The sequence below is a fragment of the Dermochelys coriacea genome, chromosome 7 (assembly GCF_009764565.3).
Source record: "Dermochelys coriacea isolate rDerCor1 chromosome 7, rDerCor1.pri.v4, whole genome shotgun sequence".
NCBI lineage: Eukaryota > Metazoa > Chordata > Testudines > Dermochelyidae > Dermochelys > Dermochelys coriacea.
In genome coordinates, this window is record NC_050074.1 from 1525230 (window position 1) to 1545967 (window position 20738).

Below are 20738 nucleotides of genomic sequence, written 5' to 3' on the forward strand. Positions count from 1 at the left end.
ACATGGCAGAGGGGCATTACTGGCACCTGATGGCATATATCACATTGGTAGATGCGCAGGTGAACGAGCCTCTGTGTGGCTGATGTGATTAGGCCCTATGATGGTGTCCCCTGGATATGTGGACACAGTTGGCAACGGGCTTTGTTGCAAGGATAGGTTCCTGGGTTAGTGGTTCTGTTGTGTGGTGTGTGGTTGCTGGTGAGTATTTGCTTCAGATTGGGGGGCTGTCTGTAAGCAAGGACTGGTCTGTCTCCCAAGATCTGAGAGAGCGATGGCTCGTCCTTCAGGATAGGTTGTAGATCCTTGAAGATGCGTTGGAGAGGTTTTAGTTGGGGGCTGAAGGTGATGGCTAGTGGCGTTCTGTTATTTTCTTTGTTGGGCCTGTCCTGTAGTAGGTGACTTCTGGGTACTCTTCTGGCTCTGTCAATCTGTTTCTTCACTTCAGCAGGTGGGTATTGTAGTTGTAGGAATCATAGAATCATAGAATATCAGGGTTGGAAGGGACCCCAGAAGGTCATCTAGTCCAACCCCCTGCTCAAAGCAGGACCAAGTCCCAGTTAAATCATCCCAGCTAGGGCTTTGTCAAGCCTGACCTTAAAAACCTCTAAGGAAGGAGATTCTACCACCTCCCTAGGTAACGCATTCCAGTGTTTCACCACCCTCTTAGTGAAAAAGTTTTTCCTAATATCCAATCTAAACCTCCCCCATTGCAACTTGAGACCATTACTCCTCGTTCTGTCATCTGCTACCAGATGGGAATGCATGATAGAGATCTTGTAGGTGTTTGTCTGTCTGAGGGGTTGGAGCAAATGCGGTTATATCATAGAGCTTGGCTATAGACAATGCATCGTGTGGTATCTAATGGATTTGTTGGTCTCTGGGGTGCCACAAGTCCTCCTTTTCTTTTTGCAAATACAGACTAACACGGCTGCTACTCTGAAACCTCTCCTTACAGTGTGTATGATAAACCCATTGTTTCATGTTCTCTGTGTGTGTATATCAATCTCCCCTGTTTTTTCCATCAAATGCATCCGATGAAGTGAGCTGTAGCTCACGAAAGCTTATGCTCTAATAAATTTGTTAGTCTCTAAGGTGCCACAAGTACTCCTTTTCTTTTTGACTTTCTTAGCACTCCTACTAAGAAGAAAAACAAACAAAAGCAGTTTTATCCTATATATCACACTGAAGGATCTCTACATCCTGGTTGCTAAGCCCAGGCTCATTCTCTCTTTTGTTAACATTATTCACTCTGCCAGAAAGAGTACAGAAGGTTTTGTCTTTAATATCTACAATGTTACAGGGTATAAACACATCTCCAGTGATGTAAGAAAGCAGAAGTTGGATTGGAGAGACTGCAGACATGCAGTAAATTGAAGGTAAATATAATACAAGGGTTGGAACGGACCTCCGGAGGGCACCTAGTCCAACCCCCTGCTCCAAGCAGGACCAATCCCCAACTAAATCATCCCAGCCAGGGCTTTGTCAATCTTAAAAACCTTAAAGGATGGAAATTCCACCACCTTCCTAGGTAACCCATTCCAGTGCTTCACCACCTCATATCCAAGTTTTTCCTCATATCCAAACTAAACCTTCCCCACTGCAACTTGAGACCATTACTCCTCATTCTGTCATCTGCTACCACTGAGAACAGTCTAGATCCATCCTCTTTGGAACCGTCTTTCAGGTAGTTGAAAGCAGCTATCAAATCCCCCCTCATTCTTCTTTTCCACAGACTAAACCATCCCAGTTCCCTCAGCCTCTCCTCATAAGTTATGTGCTCCAGTCCCCTAATCATTTTTGTTGCCCTCTGCTGGATGCTTTTTAATTTTTCCACATCCTTCTTGTAGTGTGGGGCCCTAAACTGGACACGGTACTCCAGATGAGGCCTCACCAATGTCGAATAGAGGGGAATGATCACATCCCTTGATCTGCTGACAATGCCCCTACTTATACATCCCAAAATGCCATTGGCCTTCTTGGCAACAAGGGCACACTGTTGAATCATATCCAGCTTCTTGTCCACTGTAACCCCTAGGTCCTTTTCTGCAGAACTGCTGCCTAGCCATTCGGTCCCTAATCTGTAGCAGTGCATGGGATTCTTCTGTCCTAAGTGCAGGACTCTGCACTTGTCCTTGTTGAAACTCATCAGATTTCTTTTGGCTCAATCCTCTAATTTGTCTAGGTCCCTCTGTATCCTATCCCTACCCTCCAGCGTATCTACCTCTCCTCCCAGTTTAGTGTCATCTGCAAACTTGCTGAGGGTGCAATCCATGCTATCTTCCAGATCATTAATGAAGATATTGAATAAAATCAGCCCCAGGACCGATCCTTGAGGCACTCCGCTTGATACTGGCTGCCAACTAGACATGGAGTCATTGATCACTACCTGCTGAGCCCGACAATCTAGCCAGCTTTCTTTCCACCTTATAGTCCAGTCATCTAGCCCATACTTCTTTAACTTGCTGGCAAGAATACTCTGGGAGACCGTGTCAAAAGCTTTGCTAAAATCAAGGAATAACATGTCCACTGCTTTCCCCTCATCCACAGAGATAGTTATCTTGTCATAGAAGGCAATTAGATTAGTCAGGCATGATTTGCCCTTGGTGACTTCATGCTGACTGTTCCTGATCACTTTCCTCTCCTCCAAGTGCTTCAGAATTGATTCCTTTAGGATCTGCTCCATGATTTTTCCAGGGACTAAGGTGAGGTTGGCTGGCCTGTAGTTCCCCAGATCCTCCTTCTTCCCATGTTGCAGCCACAGCCAGAAAGGACTAGCAGACATCTAGTCACAGGGAACTGGCACCAAGCGAGTCTTATGTGGGCTCATGGTCACAATGTTTTGAGCATTCTGACTCGTTCTGTCAACATATTTTACAAGTTTATTGATCTAGTCTTTATGCTGTTTATTTTGTTAGATTATGTTAATTAGAACAATACTGCGATAGGGAAAACATCCTGTGACAGGTTGCTTGCCCACTCCGGGGTGCCACCTGATGTACTGGAGTCTCAATGAGCCCGCCCGTTCCACCAGCCTGGGCTCCCTCACCCTGTCCTGCTGTGCCAGGCCCTCAAGCCTCCTCTGGCACACACACAGGCAGGGACACGCCCAGCTGCAGAAAGACACAGACACTTAAATCAGCTCTGCCTGGGAGGAATCAGTTAAGGGATTTCCCAGCATTCAAGCGCACACCCCCTCTAGGGTGTAAACCCAAAACTGTATGGGTTTTAGAAAAAACAAAAACAAGTTAATCTACCTTTTGTAGTTAATTAAGTGATTATAAAGGATAGTAAACAGATCAAAGCAGATTACTGAGCAAATAAAGCAAATACACAAACTAAACTTAATACACTAAAGAAACTGGCTGCAAGTAGTAATTTCTCACCCTAAATGTTGTTTTAAGCAGGTTGCAGAGATTCTTGAAGATAAACTGCTCTTGCTTGCAGCCAGATATTCCTTTCACAGACCAGACACCTTCTAGCCTAGGTCCAGTCCTTTCTTTCCCAGATCAGCGTTAGGGCATGTCTTCACTAGCAACGTTAAAGTGCTGGCCATGGCAGAGCTTTAATGTGGCTGTGTAATAATGGCATAGTTCTGGGAGAGAGGGGAATAGCTACCACCTCCACGAAGGGACTAGCTACCAGCGCTGGGAGCACAGGTCCCAGGGCTGGTGCACTGTCTACACTGGCACTTTACAGTGCTGAAACTTGCAGCGCTCAGGGGTGTGTTTTTTCACAGCCCTGAGCGAGAAAGTTGCAGTGCTGTAAAGTGCCAGTGTAGATAGCCCTTAGGTGTTTTCAGCAGTCATCTTGGGCGGGGATTCAGTGAAGAACCGAACAAGATTGACTCACTTCTCTGATTTAAATAGGATTTACATATGATGCAAAAAGAAAAGGAGTACTTGTGGCACCAAGTACTCCTTGTCTTTTTGCGAATACAGACTAACACGGCTGCTACTCTGAAACCTTACATATGATGGGAATCCTTGGTTTCCCAGTTTGGTCCCCACCCCCTATTAGTGGAAAAATAGTAGGCTAAGATTGGGTCCAGTACCAGGGGACACGATCACATGACCCTGTAGTGTCAAAGCAGCATCCCAGGAAGCTTCTCAGGAAGGTGGGAGATTAGCAATTTCAGAGTTCTATTGTCCTCCCTAATGGCCCTAACCAGCCAGACTGACTGCATTCTCTCTGGTGGGCGTTCCCCAGGTGCAAACACTTTTGTAATTGATACATAATCCATATTCCTAACTTTAGATACAAACACGATACTTGCATATAAATAGGATAATCATATTCAGTAAAACATAACCTTTTCAATGATACCTCACATGAGCCATCTTGCATAGAATACATCTTAGTTATGCCATATTCATATCATAACAATATCTCAATGAAGAATATGGGGCGTTGCATCACATACACCTCACAAATGTTAGTATCTACACAGTTAAAGTGATCTGGGCCATGCCTGGATGGCTCAGAGAGGAGAAGGTCTGTGGGCAAGGGCAGCATTTGGCTCTTTGTTAGAAGGCTCTCTCCCGATCTTTATTTTTTCTGGGCCGTTCTGGAATAGGTTTTTTTTTTTAGCAGATCACTGGCAAGTGGTAATATCAACCAGCAGAACACCTAGTATGTTTCCTTATTATCCTCATTCTACATTGGGGTGCAGACACTTAATTGAGGTTAGAGGCACCAAATCAAGCACAATAGAAGTTAGGTATTATGTATAACATCTGTGTTGCTGTGCTCAGATCAGTGCTGACAGGACTATCAAAAATAACTAATTATGGGAAGTAGTTACGTAGAGAGATTTATTTATTTCATCTCTAAGAGACAATCTGGAAGACTAATCTGATAATTTTTCCAAGTAAAAGGTAACATGGATTATTTTGCCACTTTCCTTGCAACCCTGCCACTCCTGGTACAAGCATGAGCAATGCTGTTTGTTATACATCTCTTATTACTCTCACTGTGACCCTGCACACAAAGCACACAAAGAGTTTGGTAAGGATAAGGGGCGGGGAGAGATGTCAAAATTTGCGGGCTTGAGAGTAGGAGTAACACAGAAATAACAAAGTTATCAGGTGGCAAGAGGGATTAGAAAAATATTACTCTAGAAAAATGGTTGACCTAGGGGTCCTATGGACAACGGCCTCCTTAACTCTCTCATTAATTATACAACCCTGTCTTATTCCATCCCATGCTGAATAAGGCAGGGAACTTGTGGAATAAAGTAGAATGTGATTATGCAATTATAGTAGGAACAGAATAAAATTGGTCAGTCAGTCATTTTCTAACTCCTGAGTTCTTGACATTGCAACCTTAGCATTCTGTTGATAAAGGGATTTTTCTAATGAAAAGATATAATATACAGCTAGAGAGATGGCATAGATTATTATCAGCTATAAATATGCACAGAGAGGGGGATATTATACTTCAAATTCACTTGACAGGGACAAGTCTCTTGCACAAACTTGCTATCAGTTCCCACACCCACCAAATAAAAAAGTACAAAGATATTAAATGAACCATGGAATAAAATAGCTTTGAAATGTGCTTCATGTGTCCTTGGAGGCTCCTCTCTTTGTCCACTGACCTTCAGACAGAAGCTAAACAGAGCCCCAGTGTTTATGTGCTAGTCTCCTTTATAGCGTATTTTCTTCCTCCATCTGAGTTTGGTTGCTGTGTATGGACATATAAACATCAGAAGACTAATACATCATAGCTCCTTAGAGCCTTACTAATATTTACTGGTAATACATTTTTATATAAATAACCAGATTTACACACACAGGGACAAATGAGAAAATTATCAACAAACATTCAAAACTGGTACAAGTGCCGACTAATGCCAAAAGCAAGGGATAGCCAAGTGGCTGGCTGCTGTGCAAGAGACTTGGAAAGAGAAATAATTTTACTCCCTTGGAACCGCAGACTCCCCTTTTTCCTCTCCCTACTTGCCAAGATTTTTTTTTAAAAGTGCATACTGCCTTTACAAAAAAAAGGAGTACTTGTGGCACCGTAGCGACTAACAAATTTATTTGAGCATAAGCTTTTGTGAGCTACAGCTCACTTCATCGGATGCATTCGGTGGAAAATACAGTGGGGAGATTTATATACACACACAGAGAACATGAAACAATGGGTGTTACCATACACACTGTAACCAGAGTGATCAGGTGAGGTGAGCTATTACCAGCAGGAGAGTGGGGGGGAGGGGCGGGGAAAACCTTTTGTAGTGTTAATCAAGGTGGGCCATTTCCAGCAGTTGACAAGAACCTCTGAGGAACAGTGGGGGGTGGAGAGGGGGAATAAACATGGGGAAATAGTTTTACTTTGTGTGATGACCCATCCACTCCCAGTCTCTATTCAAACCTACGTTAAATTGTATCCAGTTTGCAAATTAATTCCAATTCAGCAGTCACTCGCTGGAGTCTGTTTTTGAAGTTTTTTTGTTGAAGAATTGCAACGTTTAGGTCTGTAATCGAGTGACCAGAGAAACTGAAGTGTTCTCCGACTGGTTTTTGAATGTTATAATTCTTGATGTCTGATTTGTGTCCATTTATTCTTTTACGTAGAGACTGTCCAGTTTGACAAGTGTACACGGCAGAGGGGCATTGCTGGCACGATTGGCAACTGTGTTCACATATCTATTCAGGGGACACCATCATAGGGCCTAATCACATCAGCCACACTATCAGAGGCTTGTTCACCGGCACATCTACCAATGTGATATATGCCATCAGGTGCCAGCAATGCCCCTCTGCCATGTACATTGGCCAAACTGGACAGTCTCTACATAATAGAATAAATGGACACAAATCAGACAATCAAGAATTATAACATTCAAAAACCAGTCGGAGAACACTTCAATCTCTCTGGTCACTCGATTACAGACCTAAAAGTTGCAATTCTTCAACAAAAAAACTTCAAAAACAGACTCCAATGAGTGACTGCTGAATTGGAATTAATTTGCAAACTGGATACAATTAACTTAGGCTTGAACAGAGACTGGGAGTGGATGGGTCATTACACAAAGTAAAACTATTTTTCCATGTTTATTCCCCACCCGCACCCCCACCCCCCACTGTTCATCAGCCGTTCTTGTCAACTGCTGGAAATGGCCCACCTTGATTATCACTACAAAAGGTCCCTCCCCCTACTCTCCTGCTGGTAATAGCTCACCTCACCTGATCACTCTGGTTACAGTGTGTATGGTAACACCCATTGTTTCATGTTCTCTGTGTGTGTATATAAATCTCCCCACTGTATTTTCCAGCGAATGCATCCGATGAAGTGAGCTGTAGCTCATGAAAGCTTATGCTCAAATAAATCTGTTAGTCTCTAAGGTGCCACAAGTACTCCCGTTCTTTTTGCGGATACAGACTAACACGGCTGCTACTCTGAAACCTGCCTTTACAGAGACCTCCTCACCAAGAGTAACAGTCCTAGCACCCAAAAGCCAAAGGAGATAAGAACTTGCCAGAAGCCTCATTTACCCCTGTGGTATATGGCAGCGAAGTTGAGTCTTCTCTTATCAATCAAGGCCATTTTCCATTAAGCTTTACATTACCAGTCTAGGCACAGACAGATACTGAGCTGGTGTAATGTGTTCTGGTAACAGACCACAGATAAGGTGGTGGAGTAGGGGTGAGATGTGTAAACGTAATAAAGTATCTTCCGAGAAAAGAATATTGCTTCTGGTAGGTGTGTCTACCATACAGTGTAAGGAAAGACAGTTTAATTTTTTGTCCTCAGAGAGATTTGCTATATCTCATCAAAAGGCTCTGTCTTGTATTTTTATTTAATTTTATATTGATATAAAAACAAGTTTACCCGAAACCAAATTATGAAAGCAGAATTACAATGAACGTCTTGTAACAGAGACACTGAGTACTGTAATAAATGCCAGAAGATTTCTAATTGGCCTCCCTCATGGTACACAAAAAAAATTTCAGCAAGAGCACTGAATAAGGAGACTTGGGTGTCTTCAGTTGTGTCCCTGGTTCAACAACCATGAATAAAATGTATTTGTCTGTATGGGGGAGCGGACCGAGAGCCACACGGATAAGCCACAGGAACTCTTGGCACATGAGCAAACCAACATGTCATAAATAGTCTCAGCCAATTCTGGATGCCAGAGTGAAGCTCATAATTAAAATACATGTTGGTTTCTGACCTTTTCTATAGTTGAAAAAGAAGAAAAGAAAAATATTAACACTGACACCATAGAGTGGTGTCACCAAACCAACATCCTTATTCCTCTCAACGCTGGCAGGCATATTTTTTCTCCAACATAATAGTTCCCAGTGATTTCAAGTCTTAGGTGTGTCCCAAGCCACAAAGAGGGTAGACAGCACTTGTATGTCTGCCAGGCCTTCAGGGTGCACATAAATAGATACCGTGCTACATGTGCATGCCTTCGATAAAGAATATAAGTGAAAGCTCCATAATGCAGTACACTGTTTTTGCTCTCTAATGTGCACACACAAATTTTATACTGAATTTACAAACTGCTTCACATTTTAAGCAAATACCTTCACCTCATCAGTATAAGGTAGGTCAATATATTATAATCCATTTCACAGATGGAGAAATTTAAGGCAGGATTGGGACTTACCATAGACCACATAATTGGTAGAAGCAGGACTAGACATCAAGACTTGCTGACTCCCAGTCCTGTTCTTGTTTCTTTAGACCAGTGTTTTTTTGGGAGGGGAGGAGGAGTGTCACAAAAAAACAATCCATGGGTCATGAAGCCTTGAAAACATTACAAGCTAAAGTAAAGAAAATCTTGCTCCCCCACTCCTCATACACCCTTATTCTTTAAGTCCAAGTATTCTCTCAAAACACATACACGCATATTAAATAAGCATATCAATGATACACTTTTTATTTACTTTTACAATAAATGTAGGGGGCAATTACTTCATATTTTACTTCAGATAAGAAGCTGCCAATCTGAAAATGCTGTTTTAGATTATATATATATATTGCATCTTGGCCTCTAGTCATCCTACAGTATCACTAATTTTGAATCTTGTGAATTACCAGCAGGTTCTATATCATTTACTTTCTGACTGAGCTGTATAAAGGGGTCAACTGCTTCTTTGTTCCAACATTTAAAAAAAAAAGTCAGATTCTCACTTTTCACCTGAAATCTCTCTGGGTAACATTTTGCAGAATGAATTTCCAAATTCAGTTGCTGCTGTTTGGAACTGTTTTAAACTTTTAAATCAGAACCAAAAAATAGAGATAATTCAGTTTTTTGTGTTCTGAATTATTTGGCCAAATATGTCCCTGATGTAATTCCACTGACTTCAGTAGAGATATATCAGGGATTAATTTGGCACAATAAAATGTCAAGTCAAATCCTCCTTAGAACATCTCTTGAAGGCTGATCTCAGATAGCCTCCTAACACATGAAATGAGATTTGAATCCTAATTCTTCTAATTTATCTTGGTGGATGTTTAAAAAAATAAAAAGTTTGTAATCTGCAGTTACCAGTGCACCAATAACATAGAGGTTTCTAGTTCTTATTATGTTTTCAATTTCATATCACTACTTCTGGAGGATTTACTTTCTAAAGCACTGTGGACCAACTTCTTGATCTCAGACTAGCGTTTACTCTCATATAAAACATCACATTGACTTTTCAGCACATACACAGGAGTCAAATCGGAAAAAAGTGGTGGCACTCTATTCAGATTTCATCTATCCATAATCCCAAAATTCATCCACAACCCCAGAACACCTGGATGTTTCTGGTAAAACATATGAGAAATGAAATACCCTATATCATGATCATGGTAAAGAATCCAAAAGGACATAGTCTTCTTGAAGACTCAGCACCACCTAGATCAATCTCTAGTTATGTCCTTGAGTCTGTCTGGATGTTCAATCTACATCCATCATTGGCAATCTTATTGTACCACCAAAGCTTTTGGTGACCACCTGATCACTCACCAGATAGTAGCATTCCTTGGTAAATTCAGGGCAACTACACCTACAATTCTCAGTGGTCCAGCAGGGTCATACATTCTCAGGCTGCCAACTCCCCAGGCATTGCCTTTCTTGGGTGGAAACCTAGTCTCATTCCCTTCTGACCAGTATATTTCCCGGGCGAACAGTTTCCTGACTTTATTGTGTTATTCCCAGCAGAGGCAGACAGCCCAAGAACAGAGGCTTGCTTTCCTTCCAGAGGCTGATAATAGAGGGATTGTCAACAGTTACATTACACATTTCTTTCTATGCAAGCCTATTTTATTCTTAAGGATAAAGCACTACAGAGAAAACATTAAAAACAATAAAAGAACCTACACACATGCTAATAAGCCTACCAGAGTTCACCCCAACCCTAACATGAACTCTGGTTGAGCAGTCCTTCCAAACCCCAGCCAAAGGATTTCTTTTGTGGTCACAAGTTCACCACAGCTTCTGTTCAGAACAAGCACAGTTCAGGGGCTTTGATCTGGAGTTTCCAGGAACACGTAATTAGTACATGATGGGGTTTCCTCCCTAGAATATAGCTTTAAAAGGGTGAATTCAAAGTGGGTCAGTTGCGTTCTCCTTACCCCCATATACTTCCTAGGAAATCCACTTCACACATATTGTTCCAAAAAGCCCTTTGAAGTTCACAATACCTTCCAGAGATTGAATTCAGTCTCCTACAGAAGTTACATACATACAATCCCATGATAACACATACACAATTGCATTTTTTAATGCAATGGACCCTAAAGGTAAAGAAGGTATAATTTAATTCAATAAAGTTCATTCAGGGTACTGTCAGTCTTGCCCACACATTTTCTATTTGTTGGCAATATGCAGAACACCAGGTTGCCCTTTCAAAAAGTTTCATTCGTCACTTTTGCCTCAGCAGCAAAGACAGACTCTTGGCTTCTTCAGCTTCAAGAGCAATTAGCCAGATTGTCCCAGGTGGTCAGCTTCGTGAAATGAATATGCCAACCATGGAAGGTTGAAACAGACTACATAATATTTAAATTACCCTTATTAGGCTTCAGGGTTAACATAAATTAAGACGACTGGGGTAGATATTACTCATAAGGCTGCAATATAGTCACGGAGGTCATGGAATCTGTGATTTCAAAGACCTCCGTGACTTCATCCAGCACCGGCTGGGAGCTGCAGGCTCCCCTACTGCCTGCAGAGGCAGAGAGCTGGGGGGTATCCCTGCAGCTCCCAGCCACCGCAGATGGCAGGGGGAGCACCGCAGCTCCCTGCCGCCACTCACAGCCACCACAGGCAGTAGGAGGGATCTGCTGCTCCTGGCTGCCACAGGCAGCAGGGGGGACCCATACCGCTCCTGGACACTGCAGGGGGAAAGGGGGATCCCTGGAGCGCCCAGCCATGGCAGCGGGGATCCCTGCCGCCACGGGCAGCAAGAGGGACCCCGGAGTTCCTGGCTACTGCAGCCGGCGGGGGGGGGGGAGGGAGAGACACACCCCTGCAGCTCCCAGCCACAGCAGGTGGCAGGGAGGATCCCCAGAGCTCCAGACCACTGCAGGAGGCAGGGGGGGACTCCCACAGCTTGGAGCCACAAGCAGAGGGGAACCCTGTAGCTCTCAGCCCTTCCCCCTCCCAGCTGCCCAGGCTACCCATTTTGTCATGGGTATTTTTAGTAAAAGTCAAGGACAGGTCACAGGCTTCTGTGAATTTTTCATTATTGCCCTGACTTGTTTGTGAATTTTAATAAAATTATCCCTGACAAAAACTTAGCCTTACTCATAAGCACAGTTTCAGTCTGTTTCCAGGTTCATTGAAACAGCATTTTACAGTCTCACGTTCCCAAACTTTTCTTCCGAGCTTTCTCAGGGCTAGAAACTATTTCCCACCCCCCTTCCTCCCCAGAATGAAAGCTTAAATTCTGAAGAAACAGATAGGTCCAATTTAACAGTGACAGCGTGTACTGGCCTATTCCAGCTCCGTCCAACCCCTGATGTATGTAATAACATAAATAACATAAGTAACACATACAGGATGTTTTGCATGTTCAAAAGTCTTGGAGAATTAATCTTCACAGCCCCACTGATGTAGGTGTATGTTGCAATTGCCATTTTATAGATGGGGATACTGAAGGGCAACTATCATCCCCTCAGTTGTCTGCAGAATGGCCATGAGGAACAGGGAAGTGAAAATTGCCTAAGAGCTGACAGCAGGCTAATCATGTTTCCTGGGAATCCTGGCCACTGATCCTATTGAAAATTCCAGGGATAGGACCCTAAGGCCCTCTCTCCCAGCCCTTGGGGAGGATCCACTGAGTCCAGGGATCTCAACTAATTACGGAGGACAACAAAAAAGAAAACATGGGTGGGTGAGAAGGTCAAAGGGTCAAAAAGAGAGAAACAAAAGGAGACCAAATCAGACGTCAAGAATTATAACATTCAAAAACCAGTTGGAGAACACTTCAATCTCTCTGGTCACTCGATCACAGACCTAAGAGTGGCTATACTTCAACAAAAAAGCTTCAAAAACAGACTCCAACGAGAGACTGCTGATTGGAATTAATTTGCAAACTGGATACAATTAACTTAGGCTTGAATAGAGACTGGGAATGGATGAGTCATTACACAAAGTAAAACTATTTCCCCATGGTATTTCTCCCCCCCACCCCACCCCCCACCGTTCCTCTGATATTCTTGTTAACTGCTGGAATTAGCCTACCTTGCTTGTCACCATGAAAGGTTTTCCTCCTTCCCCCCCCTGCTGTTGGTGATGGCTTATCTTAAGTGATCACTCTCCTTACAGTGTGTATGATAAACCCATTGTTTCATGTTCTCTGTGTGTGTGTATATAAATCTCTCCTCTGTTTTTTCCACCAAATGCATCCGATGAAGTGAGCTGTAGCTCACGAAAGCTTATGCTCTAATAAATTTGTTAGTCTCTAAGGTGCTACAAGTACTCCTTTTCTTTTTGCGAATACAGACTAACACGGCTGCTACTCTGAAAAGGAGACACTGAGCAGAGAACCCCAGACAGCAACCACTGCTCCTCGAAGGTGTCAAATGAGCCAGCGGGTGCCGCCCAGAGGAACTCCACCCAGCTACGTGAACAGAGGGAGGACTGGAAATAGGCCCCCCAGTCGCAAAGAACCCCCTCAGCCAACATCCTCTCCCTGGTGTTATAGATGGCCACTTTGGCCATCGCCAGTAGGTTGATGAGGAGGTCCCACGACTTTGTGGGGCCACAGATTGGCTGTGTGTAAATGAGAAGATGGGGAGAGAAGTGAAGCAAAAAATGTAATAAAAAATCTAGGAGGAGCCAGAATAGGGGTTTCTTGGTAGTGGGGAAAAATGGCTGTGGGTAGTAGAGGAACTCAACTCCATGAGTAGTAGCCAGAGGACAAGCCCAGATCCTCCCCCGAGGCAGCTGGGGGGGGGCACTGGAGAGGCTTGGCCCCTCCCCGAGGCAGCTGGGGGGGTGTGGGTGCAGAGGAGGGGCTCGGCCCCACCCCAAGGCAGCTGGGGGGTGTGTGGGTGCAGAGGAGGGGCTCGGCCCCGCCCTGAGGCAGCTGGGGGGTGTGTGCGTGCAGAGGAGGGGCTCGGCCCCACCCCGAGGCAGCTGGGGGGGTGTGGGTGCACAGGAGGGGCTCGGCCCCACCCCGAGGCATCTGGGGGGGTGCACAGGAGGGCCTCGGCCCCGCCCCGAGGCATCTAGGGGGGGTGTGTGGGTGCACAGGAGGGGCTCGGCCCCTTCCCGAGGCAGCTGGGGGGGTGCAGAGGAGAGGCTCGGGCCCGCCCCGCGGCAGCTGGGGGGTGCACAGGAGGGGCTCGGCCCCGCCCCGAGGCAGCTGGGGGGTGCACAGGAGGGGCTCGGCCCCGCCCCGAGGCAGCTGGGGGGGTGCACAGGAGGGGCTCGGCCCCGCCCCGAGGCAGCTTAGGGGGGATGCACAGGAGGGCCTCGGCCCCGCCCCGAAGCAGCTGGGGGGGTGCACAGGAGGGGCTCGCTCCCGCCCCGAGGCAGCTGGGGGGGTGCACAGGAGGGGCTCGGTCCCGCCCCGAGGCAGCTGGGGGGGTGCACAGGAGGGGCTCGGTCCCGCCCCGAGGCAGCTGGGGGGGTGCACAGGAGGGGCTCGGTCCCGCCCCGAGGCAGCTGGGGGGGATGCACAGGAGGGGCTCGGTCCCGCCCCGAGGCAGCTGGGGGGGATGCACAGGAGGGCCTCGGCCCCGCCCCGAGGCAGCGGGGGGGGATGCACAGGAGGGCCTCGGCCCCGCCCCGAGGCAGCTGGGGGGGGTGCACAGGAGGGGCTCGGCCCCGCCCCGAGGCAGCTGGGGGGTGCACAGGAGGGGCTCGGCCCCGCCCCGCCCCGCCCCGAGGCAGCTGGGGGGGTGCACAGGAGGGGCTCGGCCCCGCCCCGCCCCGATGCAGCTGGGGGGGTGCACAGGAGGGGCTCAGGCAGCCGAGGCTAGGGCTGAGAAGAGGGTTTCTCCTCCCCGGCGTCGAGGGAGGAGGCGGAGGTCTGGGCCGGGGAGAGCCGCGCCGTACCCCAGCAGAGGGGGCTGAGCCGGGGCAGGGGAGGGAGGCTCGAGAGGCAGGGCACGCTCGAGGCGACTGGAGCTAACAGGCCTCCCAATGTCGCTCCCATCCCATCAGGTTCCCGCGTTCTTCTGCTGCGCACGCGCGGTGGTTTCTTTTTCAACGCAACCCACACTACGCGCATGCGCATTATTGCCCCTTCCTCCCACAGGGCGGGTTTAGTGCCTTATGATCCGAGGACGCGCCTTCTGCGCGTGTCCCTACTGTGACGCATGCGTATCCTCATCCCTCTCGCCTCCGGACAGGTCGACTGGTCTTACTCCAGCGCATGCGCAGCTCTGCTCCTCCATCGGGCTCCGCCCCTCGCCTCCCCCAGAGCATGCGCAGTCGCAGTCGCGTAGCGGCTTGTGTGACAGCGGAGGCGGGAGTCAGCGAGCGCCCTGAGGAGGGAGGCCCCGAGCCCGCCGGAGCCAGCCGGGGGAGGCGGCCCCAGTCTCCGGCACGATGAGCATCGAGATCCCGCCGGGCCTGACCGAGCTGCTGCAGGGCTACACGGTGGAAGTGCTGCGGCACCGGCCGCCCGACCTGCTGGGCTTCGCCGCCGACTACTTCACCCGCCTGCGGGATGCCCGCGACCAGGAGGCCGCCGCCGCCGCCGGGGGCCGCAAGGGGGTCAGCTTCGACGGGGAGCCCATGCAGACCGAGTCCAACGGCGAGGAGGAGCCCGGGCGGGACGACGAGGACTCCGACTCCGACTTCGAGCGTAAGGGCCGGCGGGGGGCGGCGGCGGCGGCGGGGTCCGTCTCCCGGGGGCAGCTGTCGGCAGGGGGGCGCGGGGCAGGCACCGGGAGCCGTCCCGCGGGGGGCACGTGGGCAGCGGGGAAGGGGCGCCCGCTGCAGGGGTGGGCCAGGCCCAGGGGACACGAAGAGCCGTAGCGGGGGGTGCGGGGGACACAGTTTTCATGCAGGAAGGGGAAGGGGAAGGCCAGAGGTCTGGGCTTGGGTCCCTCCCTGTCAATTGTCTCCTCGGGTGCGCGGTTCCTTATTAGTTCCCACTTTTTGCGGTGAAAGCGATGGGCAAAGCGCAGTAGCGACTGACCGCGGTAATGCTGGTGATCCTCTGCCCTGACCCTGAGTGCCTCCCTCTGGAAACGAGGCACCGTGGAGAGCAGTGTTGGCAGGGAGCTGTCGGGGACCCCTTGTCCTAGCGGGCGGGGAACGGGCAAGGGGCTGTCAGAAGGTTATTCCCCTGTCCCGTTCCCGGGCTGTGTGTTCTCCGCTCATGCTCCTGCGGTCCTTCCTTACTGAGAGATGAATTTCACAGCAAAAACCTCAACAGTCCTCATCCTTCCCGAACGTCCTGGGCCATTGTAGCTGCAGATTAATACAAGACAGGGTGGTCTGAATGGGGGAAGGGAATCTAGGGCTGCTGTAACACACATTATGTCCCTTCGGACATGAGCTTGCATTGGTGTGGAGTCTGCTAGTAATTGTTTCTTGGCTTTCTCTGCTGGGGTTTTCTATCTGTGTTTCTTTACCGTTTGTTATCCATGCTATTAAGAAGCTACGTATTTGGGTTCTGAAGTGTTCTGCCCCATAACAAGTAGATATGCAGTTGAAAAGGCAGTTTACTGTACAAAGTTAGGCCGTTATTCCACTGCCAGAGAGAGATCCTGGAGGAAGTAATGAAATGTAAGCAGCTATCTAGTAACTGCCAAAACGGTACTGTAGGGTCTGACTTGAACCATCAAAGATTGAAATGTCCATACTGCTGAGTATGCAATAAGTAAGATCATGTGCTTTTATGCGGCCTTTACAATACTTACTACAATATGGTTATTTAAGGATAGAGTTGCAACCATAACTGTTTTCCCTTGACTTTGAGTATGAACGTGGTGCTTTGATGTTTTTCTCTGTTTGTTTAAAATTACACACTATTATAAAGAATTGAAAAATGCTGCTAAGTTTATTACTTGGATTATTAAAAGCTGAACATTCTGAACATCTAATATCCATTTCTCCATTTACGTGGGTGGTTTTTGGGTGGTAGTGGTGGGTGCTGGGCTCGGTCTACGTAATGGAATGCTGATGTGGATGTATCCTAACTGTGTGGGCAATTCAGTTTCCTAAATAATCATAATTAGTTTAGGGCATCCGATGCTTTTTTTTCTTCCCTGGGGAACTTTCCTTCTCTGTGCATTTGGTGGGGGTGGGAAGGCTTGTATGCTTTTTTTGCAATTCCTGTCCTGCAACTATAGGGTAAAAGTGAGCACTTTAGTGTTTACCCCCTGAAAGAATCCTCTGCTCTGCTCTACTGTTGCAGTAGAAAACGTAGTAGTTATGTATTGGAACAGCGGGTAAAAATGTACCTGCTTTAGGTCTTGTACAGAGTGCTTCCTGGCTTAATATCAGAAGTTTGCAAAAGCACCATAGGACCTTTTGGGGGGGGAAAAAAGCAATCAAGAGTTTCAAGTCCTTTTAAAGTGTTATCTTCTATAAAGTGATATCAGGTAATAGAGGAAGCATCCAATCCACCTGTGAAGGATAAATTGAAGCCTTTATAGTCCTTTTAATGGTCAGTAATAATAGTTACTTTACAAACATTGACATAGATAAGTTAATACTGTTCACCTTTAAAATCTGAGTAGACGTATATTTTTCTATACTGTACTAGGTAGGCTAGATCTGTTTTCTGTGTTTTGATTAGGAAATTTGGTACACTGAATCAACTCACTTGACCGACTCAGCTTGTGCAATGTCTTCATCAATTTAATTATTTGAATATTTTGGGGGAGGAGAATAATGGTTATTGGTACTTGTTGATGTGTACTCTTCAAGCTGTCAAATGCAATTCAGTTTCGGGTTTGTTTCAGAGCTCTCTTTGGTGGCATAACAGCCTCTAACATTAAAGTGCTTTAACATTTAGCAGCATATTCACCAAATGAACAAGTATCTCCATATTTGATAAATCTTTGGAAATAAGGAAGGCCACAAAGCATAGTACTATTAGTCCCAATTTGTGCTTTTTTTTTTTTGGCTATTAAAAGTAAAATAGCTCTTTACAGCAAGCTCTTTACACCTATTTTGCAACTTACTTATGCAATTGCACATTGTAATGCTAAAACAGGACATTCATCCCTTGGACTGTTTGTAAAGCACCCATCAGCCAAACTTTGATATGTAGAAAGATACTGGAACAAATTTATTAAACAATCACTTTGTAAGCACTTAAAGGATAAAAGCCTGGATTTGTCAAGAACAAATCATGTCAAACCAACCTAATTTATTTTTTTTAAATTTTTTTTACAAGATTACTGGCCTAGTGGAGAGGAGGGAAGCTGTAGATTTGATGTATCTTGTTTTTCAGTAAGGCTTTTGACAAAATCCCCTGTGACGCAAAGTAGGGAAATGTGGTCGAGATGAAATTAGTCTAAGGTTGGTGCACAATGGATTTGAAAGATCATACTCCAAGTGTATTTATTAATGGTTTGCTGTCACACTGAGAGGGAGTATCTAGTGTGGGTCATTTCTGGGTCTGGTATTATTCATTCTCATTGTTAATGACTTGGATAATGGAGTGGAGAGTATGCTTATAAGATTTGTGGGTAACACCAAGCTGGGAGAGGTTGCAAGCACTTTGGAGGATGGGATTGGAATTCAAAATGGCTATGACAAATTAGAGAATGATTTTGAAATCAACAAAATGAAATTCAATAAAGATAAGTGCAAAGTACTACACTTCAGAAGGAACAATCAAATACACAGTTACAAAATGGGGAATGTCTAGGCGGTAGTACTGTTGAAAAGGATCTAGGGGTTATACTGGATTTCAAATTGAATACAAGTCAATAATGTGCTGGCATTTACCCAATATTAAAATCTTTAAACAACTGTAACAAAAAAACACCCCAAAAGCCCAAACAAAAAACCAGTAACCCTGTCTTATTCTGCAATTGCTCTAATCACAAAAGAGCAAAGAACCATCTTTATTGTTGTGGGTTAGTGTTCGTTTTTTTTTTCTATGTCTGGATAAATGGCTTGGTGAATTAATACAAAGTTTAAATTTGATGAGATTTTCAATACAGTTCTAATTTTACACTATTGGGAGACCTCACATTTACTTTAGCCTGCTGCTGGGGGAAAAAAAAATCTCTTTTGTAAACTAAGTCAAACTTCAGATACAAAATATTGATATCTTAATAGGACAATTGAGACTTCTAATACAAATCTAAGCAATATGCAGCACATAGGTTAGCACTACTCTCCTACAGTAAGACATTTTATTAACAGTGCTGTCACGGGGCAACTCTCTAGTGCCCCCTTTTGCAGGGCCAACCATGGCACTTCACGTGCTCCCTGAAGTCAGAAAGTTATGGGTGTGTGCCTGAAGAAGGGTAGCCCATGCTAAAAGCTCGGCATCAGTCTTAACTGTTAAGTAAAAATAACAAAAACAGAATTTGGCTGTTTGTGCCTTTAAATAAACACAACTTCAAAGACAAGTGCTTAATTGCAGCGCTTGAAGGTGAGGTCCTGACTTAGTCCTTAGTCCTTAGGGTTCTGAGTTAGCACTAATGAGCTCTTCCTCTGTGCCAGCACTGTCCCTGAGAAGAAGCAGCCAAGCCTTCTTAATTAGCCTGCTGGCTCCTGATTTGTTAGTGTCTCCTCCCGGCCTTTCCAGTCCTGTGGAGGACCAAGTCTTGGTAGCCTGGGCTTGAGTGGGTTTTCCGTGAGCAGGGGGCTGTCAGAGCTCCAACACCTCCAGTAGCAAGCAGAAAAGGCCTGGCAGACCCTTTCACAAGCGCCTACTGGTTTGGCTTTATTTTAAGCCCATGTTCATTTTTGTTCACCATACTTCGGTCAAATACAATCCTTGCCTTCATTTACATTCACTTAAATCTCTTTTGATGACTCATCTCATCCTGGGAACTTATTTTATGTTTAACATCCTTTGTGTAAAATTACTTCACTTGTATTCTGTATTTACTTTGTTTCCTCATTTTTTTAATTGAAACCTAATTTTTGAAGCTTCTGAACTTTTTTAGTTTGATATATCGATATCTCTTCTGCACTAGCATGTTTGATAGCCGTGGAAGTTTCTACTGTATATGCTCTCTTTTCCAGGGAGAATAATCCCCCCCATCTGTCTTCATATTTTACCTTTTTCAGTCCTCGTGTTATAATTATTGCCCTGTCGTGCACCAGTTCTAAGTCAGTAGTAGATTGCCTATGTGTAGCTACTCTAGTTCTATCAAATGAAAGATTACATATGCCTAAGAAAAGTGTCATTTTCCACAGCGCAACCTCATGCATTTTTAGAGTATAACAGGGATATTTTAGTTTTCTTTGCTCAACTGTTGCCATGTAGGCTTTGCAAGCTAATATTTTACTTTCCTCTTTTCTCCTTGGTTAGCATATTTTGTTAGGGAACATCTAAAGAGCCATTTTTAAAAAATGATCTGCCCTTTATGTAAAGAAAGTTAAATCTGCCTGTTGGTCCCAAGCAATAAATGAAATCTTGAATCAGCTCCTCAGCCATCGTTCTTTCATTTCTGCTTGCAGTTGGTCCCAGGATATTAGAGAGACAAGGTGAGTGAGGTAATATTTTTTATTGGCCCAGCTTCTGGTGGTGAAAGAGACAAGCTTTCAAGTTACTCAGAGTTCTTTTTGGAACCTTGTGTATAAGGAAAATGTGTCCAGGACCAGTTGAGCAAATAAACTAATGCTGTCAGTGACATGAATGCAAGCAGTGTGTTTTTTAAATGATCAGTCTTGTCAGAAGTGCCCAGTAATTGTGCTACCAACTGGAACAGCTGCAGAATTGGCCTAACGCAACTTTGTAAAACTTGGTTGCCCGCAGTGAGTAATCTTTTAGATCTTGAATATGGGTTAGTAATTATTCTTGGCAGTTTTATGAGGCTGGACTAAAGTTTATGTAACTTATTTTTTTTTACATTACTGTGAACCTACTTAACAAAAAGATTCTTTAAAGCCCTGTGGAGCTGAGAATTGTCAAGATTAAAACAAGAGTGAGTAAAGATTCGCAAAAAGAAAAGGAGTACTTGTGGCACCTTAGAGACTAACAAATTTATTAGAGCATAAGCTTTCGTGAGCTATAGCTCACATGCATCCGATGAAGTGAGCTGTAGCTCACGAAAGCTTATGCTCTAATAAATTTGTTAGTCTCTAAGGTGCCACAAGTACTCCTTTTCTTTTTGCGAATACAGACTAACACGGCTGCTAC

At 45.5% G+C, this 20738-nt stretch overlaps 1 protein-coding gene and 1 long non-coding RNA gene across 2 annotated transcripts in view; one reads left to right on the forward strand and one right to left on the reverse strand.

Annotated features, from left to right (window-relative positions):
• The window catches only part of LOC122460873, a 61336-nt gene extending 52107 nt beyond the window's left edge, over positions 1 to 9229 (reverse strand). The window contains exon 1 of the long non-coding RNA XR_006282464.1: positions 8621 to 9229. This is a non-coding gene — a long non-coding RNA (uncharacterized LOC122460873). The remainder of the gene's footprint in view (positions 1 to 8620) is intronic.
• A 5245-nt stretch (positions 9230 to 14474) lies between these two features.
• The window catches only part of PRKAR2A (protein kinase cAMP-dependent type II regulatory subunit alpha), a 157143-nt gene continuing 150879 nt past the window's right edge, over positions 14475 to 20738 (forward strand). The window contains exon 1 of the mRNA XM_038410295.2: positions 14475 to 15260. Coding sequence (XP_038266223.1) covers positions 15002 to 15260 — 259 coding nt within the window. The 5' untranslated portion in view covers positions 14475 to 15001. The remainder of the gene's footprint in view (positions 15261 to 20738) is intronic.